The sequence below is a fragment of the Sus scrofa genome, chromosome 1 (genome assembly GCF_000003025.6).
Source record: "Sus scrofa isolate TJ Tabasco breed Duroc chromosome 1, Sscrofa11.1, whole genome shotgun sequence".
NCBI lineage: Eukaryota > Metazoa > Chordata > Mammalia > Artiodactyla > Suidae > Sus > Sus scrofa.
In genome coordinates this window covers 8,533,763-8,547,056 of record NC_010443.5, presented here as the reverse complement: position 1 = coordinate 8,547,056, position 13,294 = coordinate 8,533,763, and the positions used below count along the sequence as shown (strand labels likewise).

The following is a 13,294-nucleotide window of genomic DNA, read 5'->3' as shown; positions in this document are numbered from 1 at the left end:
ATAAATTGCACATTCAGGAAAACTAATGCAAGATGGGAGAGTCAGGATAAGTGTTGTTTTGGGGGCCGAGGAAGTAACTGGAAGGCCCATGACGGGCTCCCCGGATGCACAGGTTTGGCTTCTTGTTAGGGATGTGTTCACGGTGTTGAGAATTTATCAAGCCATGCTAATGATTTGTGTCATAGTCTGTATACCTGCTACACTTCATTTACTGGCCCCCAAAGTCCCTGCCTGTCTTGTTTTAAGTCAACTTGAGTTAGCAGCTCTTCCTTGAGATGTCATCACACTAGTCATTTACACTTGTGGTCGATGACAAGCCCCTCGCCAATGTCGGAACTTCTGACTACTTGAAGCCTCTAATCTCTGGGGGGTTTTCTTGGTTGGGGTGAAACACGGCAATAGCATCATCGTGGTCTTTGCTCCAGCTGAAAACAGGAACTGTTGGCCTACAAGAGCTCCTGGGAGTGGTTTCAGGTGGCTTTGCCCCCAGGTCCTTGGTGATGCGGGGGTTAGTAGCCACAGAGGCACTCAGGGCCCGCCCGCCCGACAGGAAGGAAAGAGAAATACGTCAGTGGTTCTAAGTCGAAGAAAAATTGACTTCCCTCTCCTGGACCAGCTCCCGGGTCTCCTCGATTGAAGCTGAGGCAAAGGTAGGCTGAGTGTCCAATCCAGCCATGCTGGCAGGTTGTTTTAGCCACGCGGGTGGGTAGAGATTAGTCATTATAACTTCTCTTAAACCAGTGACTTTCACAGGTGGGAAGTAAAAGCAACGATAAATTAGACAAAAGATGACTTGTAATTTTATTGAATAGCATACATTTTAAATGAGGATTTAAGTGATTTTAAATGTATGATTTAAACCATACACTTTAAATGATTTAAATGGAATGGAAGAAGTGCTTTAGAGTTTAGAAAGCTAAAAAAACACTATCCAAAAGCTATATGGTATGATTTTTTTTTTTAAGGTGGTATAGAGTGTTGTTTGATTCCCTTTTTGGTTTGTAAATTCGTATACAATTTATTACTGTTTTGCTCTGAACCTCCTTCACGTATTCAGATTTTTTTTTTTTTTTTGATCACCAATCATCTCTAGTTTGGAGGTGGACCATGCATATAATTTTTAAATTAAAAAAAAAGTTAAGGAGTTCCCATTTTGGTTCAGCATGTTAAGGACCCAACCAGTATCCATGAGGATGCAGGGTCAATCCCTGGCCTCGCTCAGTGGGTTTAGGGTCTGCTGATACCGTGGCTGTGGTGTAGGCCGGCAGCTGCAGCTCTGATTCGACCCCTAGCCTGGGAACCTCCATGTGCCACAGGTGCGGCCATTAAAAAAAATAATAATTAAGTTAGCTGGGGTCTGACTTCAATGTCTTTCCATTCAGCTTCCTTAACTCCCGAACAGAATTTCTTGACAAGAGGAGAGACTATATATATACAAAGTGCTTTAGACATTAAGGATCAACTAAGAAGTTAGACTTGGTGCAGAAAAAGATTATTTAGCCAAGGTAGTGGAAGATTCTAATGTCTTAACTTTTCTGCCTAAACAAAGCATAAAGCTTTGGAGTTAAAGAGACCCACATGAGGGTGTGACTTTAGGTAAATTACTTAATTGCTCCAAGTCTCACTCTCCTCCTCTGTAAAATGGGTGTCCTGACCCCGCAATGTGGCAATGAAGACTGAGATAGTGTGTGCAGAGAGCTTGTCAGACTGCCTGGCCCAGAGTAGGTACTAAATAAATAGTAGCAGCTGGTACAAAAAAGTATAGCAACAAAGATGAGTAATACCTCATATATATAACAGTATAATAGTATTCTCATTTCTTTACTCTTCCATGAGAAAAGGTCAAGTTTAAGCCTGAAATGTCATGATTTTCTATTTCAGTGTTTAACTTTGATTCTAAAAAGGCATTTGGGAGCTTTTTTTTGGCAGCAAGATATCCACCCGAATGAGAAGGTGCCTGCCTTTCACGGTAGACTCCACTGTGAATGGCAGGCGCCTTTCCAGGAGAAGCGCTCTTTCTACCTTTTCTGGTCTTGGGTAGGTGTCAAGTTTTCCAGATTTAAGTCCACATACATGCAGTGTCATATATTGAGGAAAGAGTTTTGAGGGACCTGAAGCTTATACGTTTGAAGACTTCTTTAAGAAAATGAATACACAGTTCGGATCTGGTGTGACTGTGGCTGTGGGGTAGGCTGGCAGCTATAGCTCTGATTTGACCCCCTAGCCTGGGAACTTCCTTATGCTGCAGATGGGGCCTTAAAATTTAAAAAAAAGAAAAGAAAAAAGAAAATGAATATAAAATCAAGCACTGGAGGGGTTCCCATTGTGGCTTAGCAGGTTATGAACCTGACTAGTATCTATGAGGACTCAGGTTCAATCCCTAGCCTCATGCTCAGTGGGTTGGGGATCTGGTGTTGCCTCCAGCTGCAGTGTAGGTTGCAGGTGTGGCTTGGATCTGGCCTTGCTGTGGCTGGGGTGTAGGTCGGCAGCTGCAGCTTGGATTCAACACCTAGTCTGGGAAGCTCCATGTGCCACGGGTACAGCCCTCAAAGCCAAAAAAAAAAAAAAAAAAAAATCGGGTACAGAGCCATGCAAGCAAGGGGTCCTGAGGCCCAAGGTCACTGGCCTCCCAGGACTCCACCTCTGTTTCAGTGACCAGAGAGACAAAGAATTTGTAAAGGCTCATCTCCATGTCCCACTTCCTGATGGGCACAGGCCATTCATCTCAGCTTTGCCAAAAGGAATCCGTCAAGCCTGTGAGCCTGAACCCAGCCGGGGCTTGGAGCCACGGACACAGAGGCTCCCGAGTGGACTCCTGTCTTGGGCGGGCGCGCTGGTGGTCCTTGTGACTGGTCCAGGCTGCGGTCCATGAGGGGAGTACATGAGCAAAAAAGAGGTAAAGCCTCTTTTCAGGTAAAGTCCCAAGCTCTGCGTAGTCACTCAACTTGTCCCCTGCCTTCTAGGCAGAAAGCACGGTGGCTGCATTCTGAAAAAAACGGCTTCTCAAGGAAACGGCTGTGGTCAAACCCTGCAGCAGCGGAGGAGGCCGGCTCGGAGGGGCCCGGGCGGGGGCGGGGGGCGAGGACGCTCGTGTTCACACGCACGCGCCGCGCGCCGAGCTGCCGCGTTTCCCCGGCCTCACAGACCGGGGCGGGGCGGGGGGGCTTTTGTTCCTTTGATCGGGTGACCAGCGGCTCGGAGAGGGTACAGAATCCGAGGAAAGGACGCGGGGCCGCGTCCGCAGATAGAGTGCTGCTTTTCCGGGCCTCTTTTTCTCGCCCGCCCTCTGCTTCGCATTTCTTGTACTTGCGCCCTTGTCGGATTAAAAAGCCAAAGTCCGTCTTGGCTGCGAGGACGAGGAAAGCAAGCAAGCGCGGGGCCAAAGCTCAGCCGGTGATTGGATGTTTGTTCCCCAGCAAAGCCGGCGCGCGTTTCCCACCCCTCCCCCACGCCTTCCCTGCTGCCCCTCCTCCCACCCCATCCCCCCTCTCCCCCACCCCATCCCCCAACTCCCCCCTCCCCAACTCCCCCCTCCCCAACTCCCCCCCCAACTCCCCCCTCCCACCCCCACCCCTCAATTCCCCCCACCCCTCAATTCCCCCCTCCCCCATCCCTCAACTCCCCCCTCCTCCCCCATCCCCCAACTCCCCCCTTCTCGCCAGCCACTTCTCTGTCTCCACATGGAGGGATTGCCCTCTTCCTCTGAGCGTCTCCTCTGTAGATCCGTGTGTGTTTAGACTCATCCCACCGGGTTGTAATTTATTTGTTCGCATGTCCCCTTTCGGGTTGGAATGTGAACTTCTGGAATGCAGACACTGGCTCCTACTTATAGTCTCCATCATGCCCCAAGCACAGGAGGCCCGTGAAATCGGTGCTCTGAACCCACGTGCTAAACATCACAACCCAATTCTGCGTCTGGATGCGAAGTTCCGCGGGGACACAGCACGGCAGGGTGCAGACAGGGTGGGAAGGTGAGGATGGAGGCACTGGGCCGGCTTTAGGGTGAACCTCCACCCCTGCTGCCCGTGTCCATATCGATCCCAGAGAAATGGCTTGGAGCAGACGCAGAGCAGTCAGGACTGGTTCTGAGCCCTGCTTGCTTTGTACCAGCCATTGCTCTAGGGCTGTACCCAGATGAGTCCCGAATTGGGGTTTGATCCCAGGTTGTCTGACACCCAAACCGATGCTGAGATGGGATGACTTGCTGTGGAGGGCGTCTCTAAATGGCTGTGGGAGACTTTTTGCTTTAGAGTGGCACTGTGGTGTGTAGGTTTTATTTATGTTTTCATTGCTAAATAAAACCAGACCAGTAGGTAGGAGGCCATAAAAGGAAGGCAGTCCCATTACAAAATTACAAGACTGCCATTGAAAAAGGAGGTAGGAGAATAGTCTCGGCTCTGTGCAGGTGAGGCCAGAGCCTGGCTCCGGGGGCTTGGGACAAAATTACATAATTTAAGAATTTGTTGAGTGTGCGAAAGACTAAATATCATCTGAGAAGAATGGACCTGGGAGATTTCATTGTTCAAGCTATGAGGTTGTGAATTTCTGTATGCGATCATTAAAACAAAATTCTTTTTAGTATGCTTCTCAAATTCTGAAGGGACTCAGATTTTTCTGTGCCTTCCAGATTTCTGAAGACAGGTGCTTTCTGAGAAAATTGCTCGCTGGCCCACCTGACTATCCTTAGTGCCTACTTGAGTTCACACTTCCTGCTTTGGCGAGCAGACCCGCATGTCACAATATTCGCTGGGTTTCTCAATTCCAGCCAAACATCAAGGACCTATTTGCTGAGTGATGAGGGATGACTAAAACCCAGTGTCACCACTGGAAATGACACTCGAATACCAGATAGAAAGAAGTCAGTTCTCCATGTCCATAAGCTTTTTTTTTTTTCTTTTTCTGTAGATAGGCTCATTTGTGCCCTGTATTAGATTCCAGATATGTGATATCATATGGTATTTGTCTTCCTTTTTCTGACTTACTTCACTCCATATGAAAATCTCTAGTTGCATCCATGTTGCTGCAAATGGCATTATTTTGTTCCTTTTTATGGCTGAGTAGTATTCCATTGTGTAGTATTTCCGTGATTCTTAAACCCAAAAGACCCAATGCTCATTCTTTACAGGACATAGTTTACCTTTTATTGTCCAGAATTGGAATCCACATAGAATTTTCTTAGAGGAATAACAATACCAATAATAATGCAACATCATACTGTGATAAAAGGAGAAATAAAAGGGCAGTAAATTAAAGTATTTTAATACATACTCATATATGTAAATTACATCAGAGGGCACAGTGAAGTAGTCAGACCTTTGTGTACATAGAATGACACTGAATAGGACGTTGATAAATGTAGACTGAAAACTGACATGGGATTAGGGATTCCCAAACTGCAAGCAGTGCATCTCTGGGTGATGCAACTTTCTGAAATTATGAACAATTTTCGCTAACGTGTTAAATGAAACCAAGTGCAGTCTTCCTTCAGTTTACGCAAATAGTTGCATTCTAGAAAACTCCGCATGTATTAAAACCCTGCAAAATATCCTTTGTGTTTCTATGAGTTAAATTCTGTTATCAGATAATTTTAATTTTTTCCTAGTTGAATTATCTGATGAGATAGCTAACATTCGTAGGGGAATGCAAGATGTCTCTTTGTCACCGTGACAACCAAAAACATCCTACAAATTTCTAGAAGGAAGTATAGTACTGCCCCCTTTAAAAATCCAGAACAAGTCCCAGTGAGATGAAGTATGTGTGGCTCAAATATGTGGAATGTCTCTGCCACCAAGCCAGGTGGGACATTAGGGGGACACTGGAAAGCAAAGAGACAACATCCTTCCAGGTTTCTGTTAACTCTTGGCATGAACGATCCTGGGGGATGCTCCATGCAGTATGGATTGCGTCAATTCAGAAAGTCACCCTTGTTTGGAGTTCCCGTCATGGCGCAGTGGTTAGTGAATCCGACTAGGAGCCATGAGGTTGTGGGTTCGATCCCTGGCCTTGCTCAGTGGGTAAAGGACCCAGCATTGCCGTGAGCTGTGGTGTAGGTTGCAGACACGGCTCAGATCCCACGTTGCTGTGTCTGTGGTGTAGGTCGGTGGCTACAGCTCCGATTCGACCCCTAGCCTGGGAACCTCCATATGCCACGGGAAGCAGCCCTAGAAAAGGTGAAAAGCCAAAAAAAAAAAAAAAAAAAAGTCACGCTTGTTTACCGAGGCTTTGGAGGCAGGTGGAGAGCCTCCAAGCTAAAGAAAAAAGCACATTTTAATCCAACAATAGGATGCTTTGGTCATAGTAGTTGTCAACCAAGTGCTTGAATAACTGAAGTTTTATCGAAGCCAGAGTCAATATCTCTCAAAGCCAACAATAAAAACCCAGAGAGAGGGACACTGAACACCCATACCTCCAGTTTTCTAAGCTTCAGCCCTGTGTCACCTTGAAATACCGGAAAGAACCATGTTTTCTCCTGTATTTGAAAGGCTTTACCATTACAATTTGGTGCTCTATCCTTTTTTTTTTTTTTTTTTTTGGCCACAGATGCAGCATGTGGAAGTTCCCAGGCTAGGGACTGAATTGGAGCTATAGCTGCTGGCCTACACCACAGCCTCAGCCACACAGGGTCCGAGCCACATCTGCAACCTACAACCACAGCTCAGGGCAATGCCGGATCCTTAACCCACTGAGCAAGGCCAGGGCTTGAACCTGCATTCTCAGGATACATGGATACTAGCTGGGTTCATTTCCACTGAGCCACCATGGGAACTCCCTGTCCTTGTTAATTTGAAATCAACGTAGTGATACATGAAGCACAGTTTTGTATCTTCTACCAACCACTGCTGAGATAGTTGACTGCCTCTTCCGTCCATGCCCTTTAAACCTTGATAATGCCCTTGTTTTCTTTTGATTTATTGGAACTGCACACACCACCTTGCTTGTGGGGTTTGTTTTTCCTTGGTTACTAAGAAGGTCAGAAATATATCTAACACTCAAGTACAGTGACTGCTTCACTGCAAGTTCCTGGTAAAAACAGCTCATCCCTATTCACTCTGTTTTCACTCTGGCTATTGATGTTTCTCTGCCTGTAATTATCCTCCATATACTTTTATTGTGAGTCACATCATATTCTTGTTAGAAGTGACCTCAGAGAGACAGCAGTGAGTGTTGGCTAGAAGCAAGATTATAATTCCCTGCTCAGGAATTGAACCTGGGCAACTTGGGTGGAAACCAGGAGTCCTAGCAACGAGACCAGCTCGAGGCTAGACGCTAAAAGCAGAGTTGCCCTGATTCTTGCCTCCGCTGAAAGCAAGAGTGTTTCAAGAAGTCAAAGACTATAAAAGCAGATACAAAATTTATTATTAGAGACACAGTACAACACGTGGGAGAGCACACAGGGAGAGAGTCTATTTATCTAAGGCAGAAGCAAAGCCGAAACACACACCCAAAGGAAGAGTGCGGGTGCGGGCGTCCTCCTGAATGAAGACTGCCCCAAAGAGGTGATTTAAATCACTTATATGGGACCGTTTTTATGGATCTTTGTTTTCCTTTGACCCATTATCTTGTTTTATTTCTCACACCTGATTGAATCCACCGCCCTCTCTGATATGTGTGTGCATATTTTGGCCAAGATGGATTCCAGAGCAAAGGCTTATGGGAAGGTTAGCAGAACTTATTATGGCCTGGCTTTTTACTATAGCAGAGCTCAGCTGCTGCCATTAACTGTCTCCTTGACGAATCAAAGAGAAGCCAGGCCCAATGTACTCAGCCTAGTGAGTCCCAGCAGTTCTCAGCCCCGGGGCCCATCTACCTCCTGCCTCAGAAGCAGGTAGGCTGTGAATTACCGGTCCTTAAGTCCTGTACCCCAAGCACCTGAACAGTGCCTGGCACGTGTTAGGTGCTTAATCAGTATTTACTGGAAGAATGGATGATGGATGGGTTCTGGAAAAAACTGATTTTCACTTTTCTGTAACCAGCAGAATGGCCACTAGGGGGAGGAATAGCTCCCACTCATCACGGCAAAGGGCACTGAGGCCACAGGTGTGGCTTTGGCCGAGTACCATGGAGTGTTTAAATAACAGAATCCTGTATTTCTGGCACGGGTAATCCCTAGCCACCTAAAGGAATGAACACTAAGTACTCCAGGAGTCCCTCAGTGAGGTGTCCTTTCCAGCCCAGTGCTGCACTGGCCCAGCCTCCCAGCTGCAGCAGGGCCAGACAGAGGAGCCACCCCCCTCCCCCAGGAAGCTCAGCGCACAGGTCATGTGTTTTGAGCCAAGTGGAAAAATCTTCACTTAAAATACTTGAGAAATAAGAAAAAAGCAGGAAGAACTGAGGGTCATGTTCGAAAGCAATAGGCTCATGAAGTTGGTGATTTGGTAGCCAGTTGGCACTTCCTGACTTAGCACTTGATCAGGCTGTTTCCCATCGCTTTCTTCTTTCCCAGGGACTCAGAGCCTGGTTCCATCTGTTCAGCTGGAAATGGGGGCCTGAGGAGGCACGAGGCTTTGACCCTGGTGGGGCTGGAGCTCCTTGTCACTGTCATTTTCCCACTATCTGTACAGGAAGTCTTCTGGAAGCAGGCACTGAGGGACACTTTTGCTTAAGACCAGAGCCAAGAGCGTCCCTTGGCAGCTCCTGGGCTTTCCCACCCCTTAGGAAACCTCTGCAATTTGGGTGAGCCACGTGTTTTGACTTTATCTTATAATAGAGAGAGAGAAAAAATAGAGAACCCCTTATGCCAGGGGTCCTTAGCCTGCAGGTCCACGAACTTGGATGTGAAAATATTTACATATTTATTTTCATTAACCTGCAACAAAAATTTAGCATTTCCTTCAATTATGAATATAGGCATCAAACCACAGTAGAACTAACAGGACTCATGACTGCTGCCAATAGAAGTCACAGATACTGTCATGTCACTGTATGTTGTAGATATTTCAAAATATCCTTGACAATCATGACTACTCTGAAATTACCTTCCTTGTTAGATCACTGCTAGACCTCATGCATCAGTGGACCCTTATTTGACTGTATGATAATTTTTTTGATTTTTAAATGCAAGTATAGTTGATTTACAATGTTGCACCAATTTTTGCTTACAGCAAAATAACTCAATTATACATATATATATATATATATATACATTCTTTTTCTCATATCGTCCCCCATCATATTCTATCCCAAGAGATTGGAAACTGTTCCCTTTGCTGTACAGTAGAACCTTATTGCCCATCTATGCTAAATGTCATCTTTTGCATCTACTAACCCCAAAGTATTGTAATTTTTCAAAATTTCAGGATAATCTATTTCCTTTGTAGCCAGTGTATTTTATTGCATGCGTTTAAATACAGAAACTTCACCAGATCACCAAAGATTAAGACAGAAAGATTAAGAATCTCTGCTCAGAGAGAATGACCCCTCAGGGCTCTATTAAGCTCTCATTCACTGATTTGCTGTGGATCACAAAATAATATAATGTGGATTTCTGTTGAGGCTGAACATAGGGAGTTTTGCTTCTAAAGCATTGAGAGGAAGTCTCATTGCAAAGGGATTCGGATAGATTTGATGAAAAAACGGCATTATAGAAAATACATAGATTAGATCATCTGTATTTTCTGCTTTTCATTGATATGCGTCTGTCCAGTGTTTTATCAATTCAATGCCATCTTCTTGCTTGGGGGGAGGAAGGTGATGTGTGTCCAATGCACTGATGGCAAAAAAAAAAAAGGAAGAATATTCGTAGAACCTGCCAACTGAGGTTAAACAGAAGCAAGACGCTGTCCGTAAGGCAGTCGCTGAAAACCGTTAAACAGTTGATACATAATTGATAGACTGAGGTTGTGGTGACATCCCCTGATTAAAGTTTTCTGAGTTTTGAAGTTAATTGTAAAAATCACAGCTAGTAGCTGAGCACATTGTTACAATTATAGGTCTGCCGTTCATGCTTCTACTCACTCCAGATACAGAATTCATATCAGAACAATTCACGTGTGAAAGTTTGAAGCTCTCAGAAACATGAGAAGGCCAATTTAATAACATTTAAAATCTTACGTTGTCATCATGCAGAAAAGGCCAACATCTGTCTGGGTAGAGTGTTTTTGTCTTTTCTGGGCTAATGCTGCAGTGAGACACAAGCTGGGAAAAATCATGTCATTTTTGTTGTCTTTTCTACAGGTTCCAAACTGGCTGGGCTTCGAGCCAGCATTACTGCTACCTGTAAACACTTGAAGGGGAAGGCTGGCTCCTCTAAGTCACTGATACTCTTTTTGCTGCTCTTCAAAAGTTCCCTCTACAGAGCAGAGGTGACTTCTGCAAAGCAGAAGCCATACATCATTTATAACGATCTCTGGCAAAACCTCAGAAAAAAGATATGCTTTTGACTTAGCCGGATGTCCAAGGCTGTGGCAGGACCCAGCGAGGAGGCTCCGAAGGTGGCATGAGCCACCATTCCAGCCGAGTGACAGCCTCGCGGGACAGTCTTCGCCTGCGGAGTGTGACACAGTTAAAAAGGGGGAAAAAAAAAAAAAAAGCCACGAGCCACACGGTTGCCAATGAAATAGGAGAGGGAGTGTTTTCCAAAGCACGTGGGGCTCTTCCTGGGCTCCGGGCTCATCCTCCGGACAGGAGTGCAAGGCCATGAGCGAGACTTCAGCTCGGGTCTAGGAGGAGCCGGGACATGGCCCACGAAGTCAACCTGCATTCCCTGCAGGAATCGGAACGCGAGACGATCCTCCAGGTCCTGTACCGGGACCGGGAGATTCAAAACGTGGAGGAGGAGCGGATCCGGTAGGCGGCTGCGGACGGGGGGCTTCTTGGGGTTTGGGGCTTTTCCGGCTTGCAGGCCACCTCCACTTGGCGTCCTGCTCCTGCTCACCCAGGGCTGCTTGCTTCCTGCTGGGCTTCTGCTCTGCTGGGTGTCAGATTGAAGGGCAGTGGGTGGAGATGAGCTTTGCCAGGTAACTCAGCTCTGGGGATGGTTGCCTGGCCGGGGAAAGACTGCCTTTTGGTTTTCATTGAATATGATGCCTTTCTGTGATACGTCTGCTGTCTGTCTGTCTGTTTGTCCATCTGCCTACTTTGCAGGAACAATTCGAAGGAAGCTTTCAGGCTTCTTAGGTGCCCACCCTTCAAGGGAAAACCTTGGGCTAAGGGTTTTCTTAAATTATATTCTAGTGGTAACTGAAGGCGCAAAGCAAGCAGCTTCGAAACAGCAAATCTGCTGGAACCCAGTTCTGTCCTTTTCTTTGCTCTCTTTTGCTTCCCAGCGGCTTTGAGGGAAGGGGGGCACGAAGTCTGAACCTGCCCAGCCTGCTCCCTGATTTGTCAATGGAGAGCGTTCCTCTCTCTCTCTCTCTCTCTCTGAGCTGTTCGACTTTAATACAACAAAGCAGGGCTAGACTCTCAAAACAGTGTCTGTTGTCCACTGTCCAGATCCACCTTTGATATGTGATGCTTTGTTTATCGGTGTTTCTGGAGCATGTGAGGTCTAGAAAATAAGTGCATGAAATAGGCTTTTTGGTTTTGTTTTATTTTTAAGGGCAGAACTCTTTTGGAATCTACCCAGAAAAATAAACATATAAAATAAAACTTTGGACCACCAAATGTTTGAGGAAAGAGAGAAAACTTCTGGTTAACCAGGAGGCACAGAATTCTTTCCTTTTTTTTTTTAAATGGTGCATATGTGGCATATTCAAGTTTCAGGGCTAGGGGTCAAATCAGAGCTGCAGCTGCTGGTCTACACCACAGCAACTTGGGATCCGAGCTGCATCTACCACCTACACCACAGTGTGCAGGAATGTCAGATCCTTAACCCACTGACTGAGGCCAGGGATCACACCGGCCGCCTCATGGGCGCTATATTGGCTCCTTAACCCACTGAGCCACAACGGAACTCCACAGTATTCTTTTTGTACCCTCTCCTATTGTCCCGAAGCTAAGTGTATTACACTTTCTTCCACGAAGAAAATACAATACCCTGAACAAAATGGAATTGTCTGATGATTAAAGGTCTTTCAGTGATTTAGAAACATCATTTTTACTTGAAATATAGTTGATTTACAATGTTGTGTTAATTTCTACTATACAGCAAAGTGATTCATTTAAAATGTGAACATTCTTTTTAAAATATTCTTTTCCATTACGGTTTCTCACAGAATATTGACTCTAGTTCTCTGTGCTCTGCTCTAGAACCTTGTCGTTTATCCATCGCTTGCATCTGCTAACCCCAGACTCCCACTCCAGCCCTCCCCCTTGGAAATGACACATCTGTTCTCCATGTCTGTGACTCTGTTAGAAACATTTTCAGTATCAACAAGTAACATGGACACTGTGGCAAAAGGTTTTGTTCCCAAAGGTACCGATTTTAGAGCAAATCCCGAAACTTGGATGTAAGTTTGTTTCCTGGGATTAGTTTCTCTCTTCTAAAAGTAACAGAGACATTTCATCAAAGAGTGTTCTGGCTCATGGTACCTTTTGGGGTCCAATGTAAACACATTTTGCACTAGGGCTCTTGCCCTAGGAAATACCGACTGAAAGTAATGGACTACCTATTTAAAAAAAAACAAAACAAAAACAAAAAACCAGTAGCAGGAGTTACCTTGTGGCTCAGTGGGTTAAGAACCTGAGGAGTATCCATGAGCATGCTGGTTCAATTCCCGGCTTCACTCAGTGGGTTATGGATCTGTGGTTGCCGTGAGCTGTGGTGCAGGTCATAGACGCGGCTCAAATCTGGCGTTGCTGTGACTGTGTGCAGCAGGCCAGCAGCTGCAGCTCCAATTTGACCTCTTGCCCGGGAACATCCATATGCTGCAGGTGCAGCCCTAAAAACAACAACAACGAAACAGTAGCAGGGAGTTCCCGTTGTGGCTCAGTGGTTAACGAATCCGACTAGGAACAATGAGGTTGTGGGTTCAATCCCTGGCCTTGCTCAGTGGGTTAAGGATCTGGCATTACCATGAGCTGTGGCATAGGTCGCAGACATGGCTCGGATCTCGCGTCGCTGTGGCGTAGGCCGGTGGCTAGAGCTCCAATTCGACCCCTAGCCTGGGAACCTCCATATGCTGAGGGAGCGGCTCTAGAAAAGGCAAAAAGACAAAAAAACAAAAAACAACCCCCCCAAACAAACAAACAACTCCCCCCCCAAAAAAAAACCCAGTAGGAAAAACATAGCATCATAAAATAACTTTATTGGGGAACTTACGACAATAGTTGGCCTGTTTGCTGGATATTTATAGATCTTTCCCTGACTCACCTGTTAGAATTGATGTCATTATCTGCAGTTTTCCTCTTCTCTCGC

The 13,294-nt window shown here is 45.9% G+C and overlaps 1 protein-coding gene across 6 annotated transcripts in view; it reads left to right on the top strand.

Moving 5' to 3' along the window:
• SYTL3 (synaptotagmin like 3) overlaps window positions 420–13,294 on the top strand; it is a 93,816-nt gene continuing 80,941 nt past the window's right edge. For 4 of the 6 annotated variants that reach the window (XR_002342344.1, XR_002342345.1, XR_002342339.1 and 1 more), the window contains exons 1-2: window positions 507–650; window positions 10,174–10,785. Coding sequence is in view for 1 of the 6 variants with exons in the window: in XM_021086369.1 (XP_020942028.1) it covers window positions 10,676–10,785 (110 nt within the window). In the remaining 5 variants the exon portion in view is untranslated. Of the gene's footprint in view, window positions 651–8,561; window positions 8,674–10,173; window positions 10,786–13,294 lie in introns of all 6 variants that reach the window. The other 2 variants (XR_002342341.1, XR_002342342.1) reach the window with 2 other exon arrangements.